Source organism: Polyodon spathula, chromosome 26, assembly GCF_017654505.1.
Source record: "Polyodon spathula isolate WHYD16114869_AA chromosome 26, ASM1765450v1, whole genome shotgun sequence".
Classification (NCBI taxonomy): Eukaryota; Metazoa; Chordata; class Actinopteri; order Acipenseriformes; family Polyodontidae; genus Polyodon; species Polyodon spathula.
In genome coordinates, this window is record NC_054559.1 from 16,358,556 (window position 1) to 16,378,354 (window position 19,799).

General features: G+C 41.9%; 1 protein-coding gene across 1 annotated transcript in view; it reads left to right on the forward strand.

The window, feature by feature from the left end:
• The window catches only part of LOC121300509 (adenomatous polyposis coli protein 2-like), a 21,363-nt gene continuing 1,564 nt past the window's right edge, over positions 1-19,799 (forward strand). The window contains exons 1-7 of the mRNA XM_041229076.1: positions 1-193; positions 11,332-11,490; positions 17,012-17,102; positions 17,488-17,776; positions 18,259-18,367; positions 19,028-19,141; positions 19,615-19,755. Of these exons, the coding sequence (XP_041085010.1) occupies positions 140-193; positions 11,332-11,490; positions 17,012-17,102; positions 17,488-17,776; positions 18,259-18,367; positions 19,028-19,141; positions 19,615-19,755 (957 nt within the window). The 5' untranslated portion in view covers positions 1-139. The remainder of the gene's footprint in view (positions 194-11,331; positions 11,491-17,011; positions 17,103-17,487; positions 17,777-18,258; positions 18,368-19,027; positions 19,142-19,614; positions 19,756-19,799) is intronic.

Consider the following 19,799-nt stretch of genomic DNA (forward strand, 5'->3'; position numbering starts at 1 on the left):
AGAAGCTTCCTTTTTTTCCTGCACATCAGGACGACCCAACCCTTTAGAGAGAGAGAGAGAGAGACGAACGCAAGGGGAACCGGAGTCCAGGCAGCATCCACCCACAGAAGAAGGAGCGACCAGCCCCATTCCGAGCTTCATGGGCTTACTGTGGCTCCAATCCTTGCTACAGTCGACTCTATTTGGAAATGAGGTGAGCTCATTTAAACCCGTGTATGTATTGTTGAAGTGTTTTAAAGCGCAATGATACGGTTTTGTATTTTTGCGTCGGCTGTAAGAGTTGCAGGTGCATGCTTTTGTGTGCGTTTGCCGTAAACCCCGATGTGAATATTAATTAATCAGACCCAGGAGTCCGTGTCTCAAGGTTTACAAGCAGGAGGGCTGCTGAACGGGTATTGTTATAGTGGTCCTTGATGGGAAATCATATTCTTTCCAGTTCACAGATTTGAATCATTTCTCAGTAGGGTGTGAAACCCTATTGCATTACAGGGCTGTGACTCTTGGCATTGGGTGGTGACTAGACCGTGGTATACCATGCTGGTGTTTATCACTGGGCTGTGTTCATGCCGCCCTTGGCGAGAGGACAGGTAGGCTGTATTGCATCCTTTCTCTCATTCGGGGCCTTGGTTTTAAGGTGTTCGCCTTTTCAAGCTGTCGATTGGGTTGTCATTATTCTCCACTGAGTGTCTATACAGTGGCCACTAATTAGCACAATATCAGAGACTGAGTGAAATGGTGTTGATAGAGAATCGCTTCAGCTGCTACCGAGAGAAATCTTCTATCGCTTCGGGACTGACTAATTGTACAATGGAGAGCGGGTCTTATGTGAACCTGGATTTACTGTCTATACATACATGCAAGCATACACAGATTCACTATACTGCTCTTCATAGCATTGTTTGTATTATTATTATTATTATTATTATTATTAGTGGTATGGCATTATATATATGCCTACATTGAAATAATAAGTCTAATGTTATATTGATCTGGTTATATTTTTATTAGAATAACATGGTAGCTTGATAGTTAGTTACTATATAAAAACATATTAATCTATGTTATATAAATTATATTTATGATATTGTACTAGGGTGGGTTTATATCATATCTCACATTTTAATATTGATCTGGTTAAATATTTGTTGAATAAGATCATAGTTGCTTGTCATAAAAATCCCTGCATTTCTTTTACTATTGCTAAAGATGAAAGATTTGTGATCTAGAACATTAAATACTGGAATGGTTCTTCACCGTGCAGACAGAAAATAACAAGGTAGCAGTATTTATTATTAGCAGCCCTGGTTAGCATCGGGCCCAGGTTGGGTAGCCTGGATTGTGAAGGTGCCCTGTCTGACGCTGTGTTAAACAGACCTGCCCTGATAGCAGGCTGTCCTGCATTAGTGAGAGATCTGGACAGCGTGCAGGGAGGAGGTGTCAGTTTGGGTTCAGGCTGCAGCTTGTGAGCTGCTTGCTCTGAAATGGAGATCCCAGATGAGTGGCTCCAATGAATTCGCATCCATAACTGAAACACTCAACGGTGCCAAATATAGAAATGCTGAAAGATGCTAAATAAATATATTAAATAATGAACGTTTTGACTAGAAAGTCAATGAAGGCATTGAAGGAGACGAGTGGAACCCCGGTTTGTCGTGGAGTCGTTTTTGGCTCCAGTGTGAGATGGAGAGTTTGTGTTGTAATTGCGTGCTGTCTGTACGATACAGGTTACAGTCTGTCAGTCACGCTCGCTCGCTCTCTACAGTGAAGCAGTCTGTCCGGAGATCTGTCCTGGGCAGAAAGCTTCTCAGTCAGGGTCACAGCAAAGGATTTTGTTATTTTGAGGTCCCCATTGAAAATAGGCACCCCTATGCTGACTGTGCCTGTGTGTCTGGCATGGTAAAAACAATAACTGCCTGGGATCTTCATCACACTTTATCATGGACCCCTCATCTCCTATATGCCTCTCACATTGCACTGTGGTCTGATCCAATAAACTGCTGATTTGATAGAAACTTTTAATATGTATCAGATTCTATGTCCCTCTGTATGTGTGTCTTCTGGTTAGTGGAGAGTCTGTGACACAGCCATTTAGACAGGTATGCAGCCTCACATCCTGGTAGGTGTTAGTTATTGACAGCACGGTTAGGAATAAACGGTCTATCATTTAAAATATAAATCGTTGAAAAGGAAATACTAGTGTTGGTGTTGATGTTGGCACCTCCTATCAGACTAACATGTAATTTCAAAGTGTTCATAGTCTCATCATCAAAGTGAGTTTGCAAAAGACACGGAAGTTGATTTTTATCGTGCTGTACCCTGCAGGGATAAACCACAGCTGGATGTTTTTTGACTATTTTACAGCACCAGGGAATGAACATGGATTGCATCAACCGCTTATTTTTGATCCTGGGATCATGCAATCAAGAGTGATCCCCCACAGTGCGGTAAAATGCTCTAAAAATCAGCTGTGACTTATCAGGCTAAGGGTTGACCAGATCAAGCCCATCGTGTAAATGCTTAAAAAGAAATCTGAACTTACAATAAAGCAGTTGAATATTCATCATGATTTACATTTATTATTGCAGCATAATGTAAAAGAATATAGAATTACACATCAAACATAAGAAATGAAAAAAAGTAAATGAACCAAAAAACAAACTTGACATGAATGACCTACAGTTTGTAGTTTTAGAAGAAATAAAATGAGTTAATGTGCAATTATCTAGACAGAAGAATAAAGGAGAATAAATGGATAAACAGACTCGATAGCGTGATGACTGAAGGGTTAAATAGAAAAGAACAGATTATGGCAACATTAACTACGCAGTAAACAACATCACAAACACAGGAATAGATTTAAATATAAATGAGTGGAGTTGCCATGGCATCAAAAGCCTAGAAGTACCTCCACTGTTTGTTCTAAAACACACTTTCCCTTGACAAAGATATGTTAAACGTCCAGAAACATGAGAAGTTGGCTCTTTTTTTGAACAAAAATTGTTATAGAAATAACAGAAAATTCAGAGATTGAAACCAAGCAGAACGGAAGTTGTCGAATGCATGGCAGCAGAGCAGAATGAAGGCATCTTGTTTTTGATGCATTGAATAGAAGCACACGGGTGCCTGTATTGATTACAGTGGCTCATGCATGCTTCACTGTTTCTGGCATCGAGGGACTGGCTGGCTTCTTTGATTCAGTCAGAAGCGAGACTGACTCTGGTCACAGTCGTGGGGTTAGTGCCTTTCAGAGAGACCAGGGGGCTGGCTGAGCTCTCACACAGCAATATATATATATATATATATATATATATATATATATATATATATATACTTTGCAAAATAAAATTCCATCGCTTTATATTGGGGGGGGGATGGGCATCCTGGTATGAGATCATCTTGCACTTGCGTCTTCCACATGTCCCTACATAAAGAGTAGAAGAGTTTTTTTTTAATCTGTCCCCGTTTGAGGTCGCCATGCATGAAAGGGTAAAATGGGGTGTTTACAGACGCCCGGGCCTCGCTCCTCAGGCAGGAGCCATTGAAAGGGAAAGTTGGAAATTAGCAGCCAGGTAAACTTGATGGAATGGGGTCTCAAGTCAAGCAGAAAATACCTTTTGATATTGTGAGGGTTCATGAGCAGCTTGACGCTGATGAGAGCGTGGAGATCCAGACACAGGGTCTCATTTTATAAAGGGGTTTTTGTTTCACGTTGTTTGTTTATGTATTTAAACTTTAACCAACACTTTCATGTCGCCCTCTTGCTGGTACCACAGGGCTTGTCTGTGTATCTATAGGCTGATATTTGCGATTTGTTTATTGTTGACATTATTTTGTGAAGACAATAAAATATGAATGTAATGCAATGTGGTGAACACAATGTACAATTTGCACAAGAAGTACACACCAATAGCATTTATTATGATTTAATGAAGCTACAACTGGGAAATGTGTCTTCTTTGGTTTAATAAAAGTGCCACCTGAAATTAATTGTTTACAGCATCTGTGTCTTGAGAGAGCAGAGGTGAAGGAAGTGCTGTCTAATGATGGCTATAAACATTATCAAGGAGATTCCAATAAAAGGGATGTTTGTCTGTAACCACAGATGTATTCACTGGTCTTGTTTGTAGTTAGGTATCTTGTCAATATTCAGTCAAGCAGGCCTGGGAGTCTATCAAAATTAGATAGGCCTTTTGGGGCAGGGATACAGGCCCGGTTGTCATAGAAACAGTAGTTCCAGGATGTTGACCCTGTGAACTCCCAGCTCCCTGGAGGTTTGTTGGCAGAATCATTGGTGTCTGACAGTGTCTTGATTGGCTCTAGAGGAAGGTGTCAGTCTGGGTTTTGGCCTACAGGCTTTTTTTAAATGAGATCTGGGGCACATTTAAATTGGGCAGCATTGATCTTGGCTAATTATCCAAATATGTGTGCAGGTCCCAGATGCTGGGAGCTGATGAGAAATATCCCCTGATCCCCCAGGAGTCTATCACACTGCTGTGTCATTCAGCGTGATAATTAACACACTGACCTTAGCTGCTTGGATGAAAATCTTTTGATGTGTTGTGTTATTTCAGCAATGATTTGTTTTTAAGAGTAGTGCTGGAGGAGGTAAACATTATGAATTCTTGTTTTATTTTACCTTTGTAGAAAATGAAAGTGTGTTTTTTTTTCACTTCCCAGATACTTAAGTAAATCTGTAGGCATCTGTCTCTTCTGCAGTAGTCTCCATAGTTGCCGTATTGAGGAAATGTTTTTATTAGACTAGTTCCATTTCAAATTGCGACATGATCAACGGCAGCCGAGCGATCTGATTGGTTAGAAAGGCTGTGATGGTGTATACATGTTTTTACAGCTTCAATAGCTATTGAAACGGGTTTAATGAAAAGGGTAGTCATGCATTGTTAGAAGAACAATTAGGAAAACTGGCAAGTATTCAAAGAGTTATCATAAGCAGGCTTTCAGATTTTAGGGTTAAACTCAATAAAGCACAATGTGTCCCCACCTCCGCCCCAACAATTTAAGTGAGGGTTAAATGATCTCACCCAGAAATGGTGTAAAAAAAACCCCAATAGGACCTTACTTTCACTGTTTCTCTGTGTGGAAATAAAAACAGTTAAGCCAGCTTTGAAAGTAAAATGTAACCAGTTTTTTTTTTTTCCCCGCAAACAGTAAAAAAAAAAAAAAGCTAAAATCAGAATGCTTGTTGTAAATATTTTTTTTATTATGCTGTAATTACAGTCTTTACTAAAAAAAATACATTGAAGAAACTCATGTATAGTTACTTGAATAGTTTATCATGGGAATGTTTTATAGAGTACCGATCGACCAGGAGTGAAACTGGCTTATGTACAGCAGCTAAAATAATGTGATATTCCAGACTTGTAAATAAAATACAGACCGGTGTATTTGCTTTGGTTTCTGACAGTACACTCATGGTTACAAACCCTACCAGGTCATCTCGTGTTCAGTACTGTAGTGGAAAGTCAGGCTTGATTCTTTGTAATTGGCTTGTCTGAAACTCCCTGCACGCTTAAGAACATAAGAAAAGTTTGGGAACGAAAAAAGGCCATTTGTCTCATCCCTTATCACACCTTTCTTCCCTACTGGGGAACTAATTTAAAAGCACAGTCTAGATTTTTTTATGTTCCCAGTGTTTTAGATCCTACTGTGTTACCTGGTCTGCTATTCCATGCATTAGAACTCTGTGTAACAAAGTGCTTCCTACCTTCTGTTCTAAACTTTTACTCAGCTTCCACTTATGCCCTCTTTTTCTCTCTGTGCTAAATCTGAAGTCGTGTCTTGGGTTCACTTTACTATTTATGATTTTTAAGGCTTCAATCAAGTCCCCTCTTTCCGTTCTTTTTTCTAGGCTGAAGAGATTTCATTATTTTAACCAGTCCTCATAGCTCATGTCATTGAGTCCTGGGATCAGCCTAGTTGCCCTTCTCTGTACCTTCTCGAGTGCAATGATGTGTTTTTGTAGTGAGGTGACCGGAACTGCACACAGTATTCTAGGTGGGGTTTAACTAGTGCATTGTATAATCTTAGCATAACCTCTCAGTGTAATGGCGGCTCTGCACTGAGCAGATGTTCCGGCTCCATGTGCCTCTCCTGTCTCATGCCTGTGATGGCAGGCAGACCCGAGCTTTGCACAGATGTGCTCCAGGTCTGAGTCCAGCTCCTATTACACAGAGCATTCCCAACCCCTCTGCTCTGACTCTCCGGGCCATGTGACGAGCGTGACTCAGAACTTAGAAGCTAGGGACTCTGGGCTGGGGAGGGAGAGCGGTGCCCTTTATTTATTTATTTATTTATTTAGTTATTTAGTTAGTTAGTTAGTTAGTTAGTTGCAAGAAAAACACTGTGATGTCCATTTAGTATTCCCAAAGTTTCATGAAATCAAGGTTTACAATAAAAAATGAACTTATTCATTGGTCCCTTCAGTCCAGGGCAGGCTTGAGGCAAGGAGGCTGAACTGCTCCCTCCCTCACCCCCTAAGAGAAAGAGTGTTCCCTCCAGTCCAGGACAGGCTTGAGGCATGGAGACTGAACTGCTCTTTAAAATGATATACAACGAGGGTGGCACTGTATTATATCTGAATTTAAATTATTGTACAAAAGCCTCTCATTGCCAACCAGTCAAAACACCCAAACAAATAGACTCCACATTTCTAATTAGTGTATTATGCAGAGCAGTAGTTCATAATTGCATGCTTGTACAGGATTGAAAAAAAGAACACTGGAATTTGTGTGTCTACGATACCGCACAGCAATGCACACTGTTGTTAATCTGTACAAGAAGTGTAGGAGGCTTTGGAGATTTATGGCATTTTGTTTGGCTGGTTCTAGACAGGCAATTAAACCCTGACTCATGCATTATTGATGAGTTATAAATCAATGCTTTGGGGGGTGATGAATTGGGGGGTATTGTTTTTTTAAATGAAGGTGGAGCAGCTGGGGTATGAATTGGGTCAGGAATTTAATTGGTTTGAATCCCTGTTTGTATATCAGCCATAACCTAACACACTTTGCAGTGGGACTACATTGTATAGAATTTTTATTTAACCTTTCCGATACTGTGGGATTATTACAAGGTTGGATGACCACTGCGCTGCCCCTCCATAGATTACTTACTGAGACACCTTTATTAAAGACAGTGCTGACCCCTGCTGGTTATACCAGGGCATGCACTATAACTACGTTTGCACAGTGGTTAAAATGCCTGAGGACTGTCAAATAGACCGTTTGCTGGCTCCGTCAGTAGATACATTTAAATGTCATGGTGCAGTTTCAGTGTGCATGTTTCTGGGCAGACGGCTGGGTCAGAGTGGCTGGAGGAAGGTGGTTTGCATTTCTGCAGAACGGATGTGCTGAGCTGGGTGTTAGCCTGGGCTGCTGGGCCATGTGACAAGCAGTAAGTGGTTTACACGTTATTACAATATTAAAAGCTCTCACAGGATGTGTCCCAGTAAAAGTACATGTTCGTTTCTGAAAATGCAGGAATACAGGAAACATCAAGGCTGTCCAATCCTTGAGCTGGCAGGCCATTCCACTCCAAGTTTAACAGTTAACTTCTTCAGGGTCTAGATCAGGGGTCTCCAGCCTTGGTCCCGAAGAGCCCCTATCCAGCAGGTTTTATAGGTGTCTTTACATCATCAGTGGCTAAAGATCTGGAACACCTTTTAATCTTGACTAATTAAGCCAATAATTGGTTCAATTAAGTAACAGAGAGATTGGTTGAATCGAAAACCAGCAGCCACAATAGCCCTCCAGGACCAAGGTTGGAGACGCCTGGTCTAGATGCTCAACGAGTCATTGTGTAGCAGAATTTATTTTAACAAGCTGGAGCTGAAAATATCCAACCTACTTAACTGCAAAAACGATGTAGTGGGGATGTCCCCACTTTGTAAAATATGTTTTTCAGAAATAAATATGCCTTCAAAAAAAAAAAAAAAAAAAACTTTCACCCTGTGTGGAGTTTTGTCTGACTGGAGTTAGAAATAGTAAATAAAAGTACAGTGAGAGTCAATGAGAATTACTGACAATCTAAGAATACAAATGTGTGTGTAGGGGTATGTGTGCGTGTGTCTGTCTGTGTGTGTTTGTTTGTGTTTGTTTGTGTGTGTTTGTGTTTGTCAGTGTAGACAGAAGCCTTCCCACGCCCTGACAATGTTTTACCCCATCAGCAGAAGCAGGCCGCGTTGCCATGGTGACCAGTTTGAGAGCGAGAGCAGCAAGAGAATTGTGGAGAGTGTTCCGTTTTGAACGGTGCAGTTGAATCATGTAGATATAGAAGCGGACAGATTAATAGATAGACAATGCGTGTGCTTTATATTTGACCCAGGTTACGAATCTCCCATGATCCACTTCGACACAGTGCCTGAGGTGAGGCCTTTTAACTGTCCTTGGCTATATGACACTCACGCCAAGGGGGTATCTAATGGTGTTTTAATAATCCCAGTCTGTTTAATGGTGACAAAGCCAGTTTAAGAATAGTTCTACTTTGTTTATGCACGCTCCCTTGGGAAAAAGATATACTCTCCTTACCAAAATGCAGCTGACCCTACAACAAAAAATGAGACATGCGCTAAGGCAATGTTGCAGGCAAATCAAATGTCTTTATCGTTTTACTTTATTGCTACATCAATATTGGTTTCATATTTTCTTCAAAGACCATTATTCCTCCCTATTCAAGTCATTCTTAGTTCAGGTGACAAAACCAGATTCCCACTGCTGTTATCTGTACAGTAGTGACAGTGGGGATAACTGCTAAACAGAGCTGAGCTCTGAGAGAATGGAGGCCTGTGCTTTAACAAGACAGATCTGAGGGAGAAAGGGGTTTCATTCACAGCGACTTTGTCTTGCAAACCTTCATCATTTACTGGTATGGCTTTTATTGCCCTCGCCATGGCCGCCACTTTTAGCAGCCAGGCTATTGGCTGTTGCCACGGCAACGAGCTGAGCCGGCCCAGCCGATTGGTTGGCAGCTGTGGCTGCAGTGATTTGTTTCTCTCCAGGGGAAGATTTGAACAGATTACCCAGCATGCTCAGCTGTGCGGTGCAGCAATTAGAGCAGAACCAAAGAGCCAGGCTGGACAACAGAGTAAAAAGAGTTACATAAAAGTGAGTACAGAGCCCTCCTCACGCAGCCTGAGCCTGGCATAGATGTGCCACTGAGATTGATGCTGTGTGCTCAGGAAGGTTTGTGATTTGTGCTGTCGCAGGAGCTCGGCCTGGCTGTCTCATTTATTTTTCCTCTTGATCAAAAGCTGTGCTTAATCCCCTGGGTGTACTCCACTTGCTCTGCACCAAGCACCAATAGGTTTGTTTTTTTTTTGTTTGTTTTTTTTGGCAGCACTTTAGTTTAGGGATCTGTTATAAGCTATATACATGTTATTAATTATGATATTAACAAACGTAGAATATGATTAGATATATGCATTTTATAATCGCTTATAATGGATATTTTTTCCAGTTTGTATCTGTCTGTCTCACCAATTGAACAGGGCTGCTTTGCCTTTGTAAACAGTTATTATACACTTTTGCCATTATTTTTTTGTTATTGCTATTGTTTCTAATCACTTATACCTAATGGATCCCTAAACCAAAATGTTACCATGTTTTTTATTTTATTTGTATTATTATTATGGGAATGTTGGAATGTATTTTCGATTGTTTTGGCCACATTACAATATTTAAACTATTTTGTTCTGAGCTGTGTAAAAGTTTAAAATATTCGTCGTTAATATAATCTGTTGAGCACCCCTCGGTCCATTTGGAATGATCCATTAGTAACCATGTCAACAGAAATCAATTCAATCTCCTGTGTCAATCAAGCTAAAGAATGCTAGATTACTCTCACTGAAATTAATATGCATAGCTTCTTACAGCGTAGTTTAGTTTAAAATTGAGAAAAAACAAAATGTCCTCTCTCAAACTGTATTTTTCTGCTGAAGTTACAGTTTGCAGTAAGACTGTGTATATCAAGGACTAGAATATGGACCTAACCTGAAGAAATATTGAATCTAAAATAAATTGGCATACTCTACTTATTATGTAAAAAGAACACTAGCACCTATTTTTTTTTGACAATGGTCAAACACTTAGGTTTGAAAGCGTTTAAAGTCTATTAACACCCCCTACCTTTAACCCTGTTTTAAACATGCAATCTGAATGCAAAGTGATGATTTGATCATTTGTTTTATTGTGTTCACGTTCTTCATTAAATATGTGTCCTTTCATTAATGGCCTCTTTGCTTGCCCCAAACTGTAGTGTTACATGGTGGCTGTTGAAACTGAATTTTGTCGGTTCCCCTGTTGTCACAAAGACGGCTGTAGTGGGTGATGTCAGACCAGAAACAGGAACCAACACAGAAGAGACACAGAGAGGTGGAGTTTTGTTGAAGCTTGTGCTCGGCATTTAATAATTAAACAGAGCAGAAAATAAACGTTGCAAGACAAACAAACACAGGACATGGCACTTTAGCCAAAATAAACATACAAACAAAATGTACTAACACTAAACAGACAAACAAACGAGTGGACGAACAAACACGGTTAAATTAATTTACGTTTTTACTTTTCTCCTCTCCACACCCGTTCTCTACTCACCGAACATAACCCCGAGTGAGTGAAAACATGCTGCTTTTATACAGCTGTAGTCTTCGTGGTGTTTAAATTGCTGTTTTGAAATGAATCTATGGAGAGATGCTCAGCTACTAATCAATCTGACAGCAAACCCTGGCAGGATTGCGTTTTAAGATGACAGCGAAAGGTTTTAAACAGGTGAACCACACAGCAAAATCCATAACAGCATTGATCACAGCCTGTAGTCTCGTCCCACAAGCCTTTTCAGTCCTCAAATCGCTCAGAATCTACACCCAAGTGTTGCTTAAATACCAGACCTTGATATTGATATGATGTAGCCGCCTGACATTTCTTTGTATCAGTTTATATTGGATTGAAATGACTTCACGTTATTATTTAGCTGTACTGTTTCAACTATTCTTGTTGGACTTTATATTCTAAAACAAATCTATTATAGGGTACTGTGTGAGATAAAAGCTGAGTTATACCCACGCAAGGTCACTGTGGCCAGCAAGCCCACTCGAGACAAACCCACAGGCATGGGCAACTGCGAAAGGCAAGAAGCCCCTGCCAACCGAGCACTTATCAGCCTGCCATCAAAGTTTGTCCTTTTTATGTTTATCAGGCAGATTAACTACCATATAGATTCAGTCTTTGTGTAAGGCAAAGCCCTGATGTTGTCAGTGAGATTGCTGCAAGGGCTGTAATCTGTCAGCGTGTCTGAAGGCAGCTGCGTATGTGTTTGCAGGTGCTGGGTGGGCAGAGGATGATGAGCTCCGGGGCTTCATACCAACAGCTCGCCCGGCAGGTGGAGGCGCTGAGGAAGGAGAACACTCACCTCCGGAGGGAGCTAGAGGACAACTCCAGCCACCTGTCCAAGCTGGAGAATGAGACTTCCGACATGAAGGTGAGCCAGTCTAGGGGTGGGAGGGGAACTCTGTGGTTTCTTATACAATTGATATAGTGAGGGTAAGCATTTTATTATATACTGCCTCTGGAAAACCACTCATCCTATTGTGATGGCACTTGGTTGGCATTCCTTATTGAGAGTATTGGGCTCTGGAGATGTAGGGGGATGTCTGTTCGTCAGCATCTCTATGTCACTCATACATTTTTGCATTTATCTGGAAAACTGCTTTTTAAATAGTGGTGAAACTTGGTATGTATTGTTTTTCATAACTTATTTGGAGTGTCAGATTGTGCTGTTCTGTACATACTGTTGATATACACCAGGAACTGATTTTGAATTGACAGCTGTAGCGGGGGATGAATGTCAGTGACACACTTGTATAGTTAATAATCATCCCTGGCAACGAATAATGTGGTGTGTGTGTGTGTGTCTGACTGGACACCTAACGCCCCGAAGAGATGGGAGCCTCAATCTAGCAGGTACATTACAAACTAATGCACACACACATAGTGAGCACATTTTATTTTATGGTAGTACAGTTCAGAAAGAAAATGCAAGATAAACTACGTACAGAACAGCAGTCCTTCTGAAGTTCTTATAGGTGGTTTTGTTGTTTTGTTTTTAGTTCCCTTGTAATTCCCGTACAAATAAAACCAACGTGCTTACTAGAAGATTTAGTGTAGGTTTCACATGCAGAGAAATTACAAACATCAGGTTACAGTGAGGAAAAAAAAAACAAAACCGAGTAGGTTATGTTTTAGTTTTTACAGAAATCAAGCTGATATTCTGAGGTAATTTTTGGTGCAGAAAAACATCTACGTCACACTCTTGGATTTAACTGCCACACCAGCATTGTCCCGCCCCTTAACAACCAATACACACTTCTGATTCGCTGGTACAGCACTCCCCCCTGAACCTTCCATCTCCCACCTCATAGGCTGTCGGTAACTGTCACCGATAAATGTACTGTAGTCAAGCAGGTTAGTCACACACGCAGTTACATACAGGTAGGCTACTGTAATACAGAAAATAAGAAAATCCTAGTATTACTATTATTAAAGGTCGCCCTCGTATAAAGGTCGGCCTCTTTTAAACGCCGCAGTCATTTTGATCAATTTTTAAATAAACGCTGCGGAGCCGAATTGAAGTAATACGGTGTATATATATCCATGGAGAACAGGATACTCATCAATTGAGTTTTCATTTTATCAATGACTTTTTTTCTTATAGATATATTTATATATAATTGTGACAAAGTGCCGGCCCCTGTGTATATTATCTGTTATGTTGCGTGTGGTTTGTTAAATGTTGGTGTATAGTCATTGGTACACGGGATATAAACGGGTCCGTGTAACCCGAGTGTTTAAAATGTATATTTGTATTTAGGCATGAGGATTGCACAGCACTTCACGTGCATTTAAAATAGTTAATATGTGAGCACGAGGTTACACATAATTAATTCACGTGCTGGGATTCAAGTGAATAATTAATTGGTAATTGAATCCCAGCACAACAGTATATATAGATGCACGTTGTCACATACTGGGGGCTGGGTGTTCGGTGAGTGGAGAACGGGAGAGAGAGGAGGAGAAATCGTTTACAATTGCTATTGCGTGCTGGTGGGACCAGCAGGATACTCGTGTGTTCAAAACCCACCGTGTCTGTCCGTGCACCATTTTGTTAAGTATAGTCCGTTTTTGTTTGTCTATTTATTTTGGCGTAAAGTGCCGTGTCCTGTTCTGTTTGTTTGTTAAACCCTTCTATTTTCAATAAACCGGCGCAAGCAAGCGCCATCATCATTTCACATTCATATGTCCTGTCTGTGTATTTCATTTGTTCCTGGTTCTGACACCGCCCACTTCGGCCGTCTCTGTGACAATAATATATATATGAATCTCTCCCTAAGAACAAATCAAGCTAAAACAAACAAGCATTTACAAACTGGTAAGGCTTCTAACTCGCAGTGTTGCACTGGATGCTTAGGCTTTTGGTGTGCATTCTTGTCAATTTCAAGGTGTAGGTCAGTTATTCAGAAAAGCAACAAGACTGCATACATCTCCACATTAGTGTTGTTTACCTGATGTTGAACAGCATACATCCTGCCACTGAGTTCTCAAAGGACATCTCCCTGCTGAGAAATATTGCCTTTGATTGTTAAAAATAAAGAGTAAAATATGATTATGGCGATTATAAAAAATAAAAAAAACCCAGAGGAGATTTACTGCTCTCCCCACGTGTTTGTGTAGTAATTAAATAGAAAGCATATTTCTTCATATGTATTAGTAAAGGCAGCAGGGTTAAACAAGGTTCCCTTATTGATTGCTGTATCACAGGCTCACGACATCCTTCTCAGAATCACGGTTACTCCCTGCGCTTGAGAACAGAAAATGTATGAGCGAGAGGAGGCTAATTATCAGTGCTGGTTCTATTCCTACTAGCAGATTGATCCCAAAACTTAAATAATCCCAATGATTCTGCATCAGCAGCACAGCTGGTTAACCCATTCTATCCCCTCACCGCTCTCTGTGTGAACCCTTGGTGTCTCAAACCCTCTCGAAGTCTACATTGTCTTCACTCAATTTCCAGCGGTGTTCTCTGGTCCTGGTTTCTGTGCTGTGCTTGAACTATTGGCTGGGGTTAACTTTGTCAATTCATTTTTAAGACTTTCAACTGGTAGACTTCTAGTTGAAGCATTTGTGAAAGAACTTAATACGTTTCTTTACATTTCACTAGACACTTGCACTCGAGTTTTCATAGTTGTGGATAAGTTAATTTTATTGCCACATAATTGGAGAGATAGTAAACTGACAGGACCTCCGGCCAAAGTCAGTGAAAAGGTTAAACATAACAATATGAATTATTTATAATCTTAATGCTCAACTCAAATGACGTCAAACGCTAAGTAAAGTGGAATTGCTTTGGCCTTTTGAGTGGGGGAAAAGTCCAGTAATGAATTGGACTGAAGGCTGAGACACAGAGAGAAGCATCATAGATGCTGTGCCCAGAAAAGCTGTAATATTTACTTTTGTATTGATTTTGTGCTTCTGAGCAAGATGCTACAGTAGCTGTGGTGGGTGGGCGCCCTGGCTTGGGGTTTTGCGGTTGGGCTTTGCTTTCCAGTAATGTCCCGGTTCACATTTCACTGTTTCTCAGTAAGCACATTAGCTGTGTTATTATACTTTGGCTCGATTCCAGGTAAAGTCTTGGCTTCTGCATCACAATGCCCCTTGAGAGCACCGTGCCAGTCTTATTTTGGGCCACCTGGGACCTTGATCATGCCACACAATTGATACCTGCAGTACAGGAAGGTACCCCATGCCCTTCCCTTCACTCCCACTGCTTGACTATTTGAATGGTCTGCCATCATAATAAACGTGTGCTACAAATTGAAAAAGCACTTCTCAAGATGTACCTAAAAACTGGGACTTCAGTTTGGAACTATTTATGGGCCCACTATTGCATCATCTTCCCTGATATTCCTCTTCTGTGCGGGTAACAAATACTGCCACCTATGACCTGTGAATTGTGCGATGGATTTGAGGGCTTTGCTACATTCTCAATATACTCTTTGCTTCTGACCAGCAGCTGACTAAATATGAGTGGGGCTGAGATTTCCAAGCAGGGAAAATGAGCAGAAAACGAAGCAGGTGTCAGTCATGCCTGATGCTTTCCTATTGTCTCCGCCCCACTCAATCATAACGTCAGCTCAGCTGGGCAGAGACGACTTCTAAACTGAAAGTGGCGAAACGTGTTGTATAATTAACAGGTTTCATGGTGTTCCAATGAAGAACCCTAGTCAGATAGATCATCTAAAAGGTTTGTGATTTATTGCAGTGTTTTGCAAAATAAACGTTGAAAAGGAGTAAGCCTAATTATATATCTGTTCTACGGCAGCCGTTCCATGACATTTTCCTGATGAACAGCTGTCAATGTTTCATTAAAAAATCTTAAACTTTTTTACCATGTTTGCTATTGCAGTGCGGAGGGTTATAAAGCGTTGCTGTATGTCTGATTGGTCTCCCCATTGCAGCTATGAACTGGATATGCTACACAATTGGGCTTTGTTCTGATGTGAAGCCGTCCCATGGGAGGCAGCAGTGAGCAGTACAGCGGACTGGATACACATCTAGAACTTGAAGTGATTGTTTCTATACAGCACTGGGGGGTGTGGCTGCAGTTAGAAACGCTTATCCATTTTAACTGTGGCACTCTGAATATTTCTGTCAACAGTAATTATTCAGTACGGTACACCCTGTCACATATGATCCTGTAAGATGCGTGGACCTCTGGCATGTGTCTTTACGCAGGCTGCTACCAACTGAACAGTACTGATGGAAACTGATCAATGCACTTTGTATTATGGCTCTAAAACAGTGCAGCTCTTAGCAGGACAGAATGGATTCAGTTGCTGATTTAAAAAAAAAAAAAAATGGTGTGTTTGGGAATTCAGTTTCACTTTTTACATGCTGTCACTTCACGTAACTGCCTAATTTAACCATGTTAAATAAAAGAAACCAAGAAAGCCAGAGATTGATGTAATTGGCATCGACTGAGAAAGCACAGACTGAATAGTGTATTCGTACTTTGTTTTGTAATCATTTTCTGTACAGAAACCAAATATATTACACAGCGGCCAGGGTCCTCCTGTTCCTATTCAGTTCTCTTTGAACCTGTTGTTCCTGTTGTTCAATACCTGTTGGGCTTTCCAAATTGGGGAGAAAAACCAGAGTAAAAACCACAGGCGATGACTAAATAAAAAATTAAAAAAAAATACTATCCCAATGGGAGTATGCAGTGGGTGTTTCCACTAAGCTCATGGCCATATTGTTGTTGAGATGCTGGTGTATTTCTCAGAGTGCCTGGCTGGGCGGTTCAGCTGCAGCTTGGAGGGCAGGGGGAGGTGGGAGCCGAGATGACATAGCACTGTGCTCTGTACCCAGACACTATCCGTTTATCAGGAGTGTCGGAGTGTGGGTGTCAATCTTTAAATCCAGGGCAGACTGAGACTCAGACACTGCGCTGCTGCATCTCAGTTACAGTGCGGTTCTATACGATAGCCCAGGGAAGCTTATGAAATCTGGGGATTGTTCTCAATATTTACAAGGTTGTTTTTTTTTTTTTTTTTTTTTTTTTTATAGGTGACCTAATAATGTCGTCTTATTAATGTTGATTATTGACATTGGTTAAGACAATTTGGCCTGTCATCACGTTTTATTTAAAAAATAAATAAATACTAATAAACTCTTCTTTCATGACAGAAAATAAAGCTTTTAATGCATTTTGTATTGTGTTTAAATGTTAAGTTGTCCTGCCTACAATACTCCAGGTGAGTACATGAAAATGAACAAATTGTGATTCACCGCGCAGCGTGATTTTAATCTGCATTTGTTAGTTTCCACCATATTGTTTTGCACCCAGAAAATCTGATACATAAACTTTCTTCTATAGAGCATAGCACTGATGCATTAGATAGAAGATATTTCGAGGCACTAACTCTGAGCTCTCCTGCCCACTCTAGGAGATTCTGAAGCAGCTGCAATGCAAACTCGAGCAGGAGGCACGCACCCTGGCCTCCTCCGGGAAGACAGATGTCCTGGACCAGCTCAGAGGTAGTTGCTGTTTGTGATTCAGCCCTTTTAACCCTTTCATGCAAGAAATATTGAAATAGCTGAAAAAAGTATTTTTGGACACCTTATAAATATTTTTCATTGACATTTTTTTTTACCATTGCTTTATATGGGGAAAAAATGATATCCTCATATTTGGCTATCATGCATTTGCGTCTTCCACATGTCCCCATGTAAAGAGTTTTGTGGGGTTTTTTGTTTTTATCCATCCCCATGTGCGGTTGCTATGCATGAAAGGGTAAAAAGATGCATGGCTCTCCCATATGGTGTAGAAAACAGTCTAAATTATTTACTACTGGTAAATAATTTTATTATACAGAATGTGTTACATTAACTTTTGTCCCCATTCTCTCTCTCTTCCCCACAGAGCTGCACATGGACTTGACAAACTACTACGAACTGAAGTATCAACCCCACAACCTGGTGGCCCCACAGCACTGCGGCGAGGGGGGCAGCAGACTCGCACCCCAGGGCTCTGCTTCGGACCCCCGAATAGGAGAGGAGAGCCCCCTGCGCAGCACGGCCAGGCAGGGGCCCTTGCTGCAGGGAGAGGCAGGAGCGCAGCTCCCTGGGTCTCCAGACAGCTTAGAGAAGGGAGCAGCCTCCATGGAGGGCCGGGTCACTGTGCTGCAGCTGGAGCAGCTTGATAAGGAGAGGTGAGAGGGGCCTGGCCCAGCAGAGCCCTTACTGATGTGTCTTCAGAACTCCCATTGGGATACCATTGTAATCCTCGTGAAATACCCCTGAAGAAACCATAGCAGAACCTTTGACAAACAGCATTGGCAATTCTAAATGATATAGAATAAATAGTGCACAGTAACGGCACAGCTTGCTGGTACTGATACTGCCCTGTGGAACTGTCCTGTGTACAGGATCGGTTTATGCCACTTGGAGATCATTAATTAAAGACTTCTGGTTGAAACCTCAACTTATTTCCTGAATAGTCCTAATTTATGAATGAGCATTTTTCATAATGGCATGTCATAATATGAAAATGTAACCACGTGTTACGGACCATGACAGCTGGGCCTGCACTGCCATTGTTTTAAAACTGTAATAAAAGTGCACTGCCTTTTTTAATGATTTCTAGTGTTATTGTTGGGGTGTCCCCTGATCTCCCCTCCTGTCTGTGTTTCAGGACCCTCTTGCTGGGTGAGATTGAGAAGGAAGAGAAGGAGAGGCACTGGTACTACATTCAGCTGCAGGGCCTGTCCAAGCGGCTGTCTGAGCTGCCTTGCATTGACACGGTGAGGAAGGATCAGCAACCCATCCACAACACAGACCGAGCTCAGCAACCCGTCCACAACACAGACCGAGCCCAACGACCCGTCCACAACACAGACCGAGCCCAACGACCCGTCCACAACACAGACCGAGCCCAACGACCCGTCCACAACACAGACCGAGCCCAACGACCCGTCCACAACACAGACCGAGCCCAACGACCCGTCCACAACACAGACCGAGCCCAGCGACCCGTCCACAGCACAGACCGAGCCCAGCGACCCGTCCACAACACAGACCGAGCCCAGCGACCCGTCCACAGCACAGACCGAGCCCAGCGACCCGTCCACAGCACAGACCGAGCCCAGCGACCCGTCCACAGCACAGACCGAGCCCAGCGACCCGTCCACAGCACAGACCGAGCCCAGCGACCCGTCCACAGCACAGATATAAATATATAAGATTCCCCATAGTAGCAGCAAAGTGTAATAGAACATAGTGAAAGCATAGGTTAGCATTGCAAAACCCAGAGAGATATGTTAAAACATATTAAAAACATGATAAATTGGTAAAAACTGCCAAATACTTTGTTGTGCTGAACTGATATCTCTGGAACCTGTGTTTTTAATTGTACTTTGGTGTGAATTGCATTGAAGTGTCATTGAACCCCTTCCTCTCCACAGTTCTCCGTGCAGATGGACCTGATCCGACAGCAGCTGGAGTTTGAGGCTCAGCAGCTGCGCTCAGTCATGGAGGAACGCTTCGGCACCGGGGATGAAATGGTGCAGCGCACACAGGTGGGCAGCTTCAGTGGCTTCAACTGGAACAACCATTCACATCACAGACAGGAGCCAGGGCTGGAATCCACCATTACCTCACGGAAAGTCAATAAGAAATCATATTATAGTTCATATGAAAGTCAAATTGAGTTTGTCAAAACGTTTGCCAAACTGACAGTACTAGACTAGAGACTCTTGGTATTTAGAAATACAGACATACTTCATATTCCTGGGAAAAATATAATTAAAATAAACATATTGTATGGAACTGGTATGCTGTGTACTGAATTAATAATCATGCAAAAGATTTGAATGGGCAATCAGTCCTCAACGACCGAGTGGGGCATTTGGTCTTTATTTTACCACCTAAAATGAGTTTCCTCAGAGGTTACTGACGAGGCACATTGTAATGTAAGGTGCAGAAGGGGAGGTTTGGGCTGAGTTTTGGTTTGTCCTCTCTCCCTCACCCTCCCCTCGCTGTGTGTCTGCAGATCCGGGTGGCCCGTCTGGAGCAGCTGGACAAGGAGCTGCAAGAGGCCCAGGACAAGGTCCAGCACTGGGACCCCCAGGTGAGCCCTGCCAGCCTGGTACCAGTGACACTGACACAGGGAGGGATGAGCCCTGCCAGCCTGGTACCAGTGACACTGACACAGGGAGGGATGAGCCCTGCCAGCCT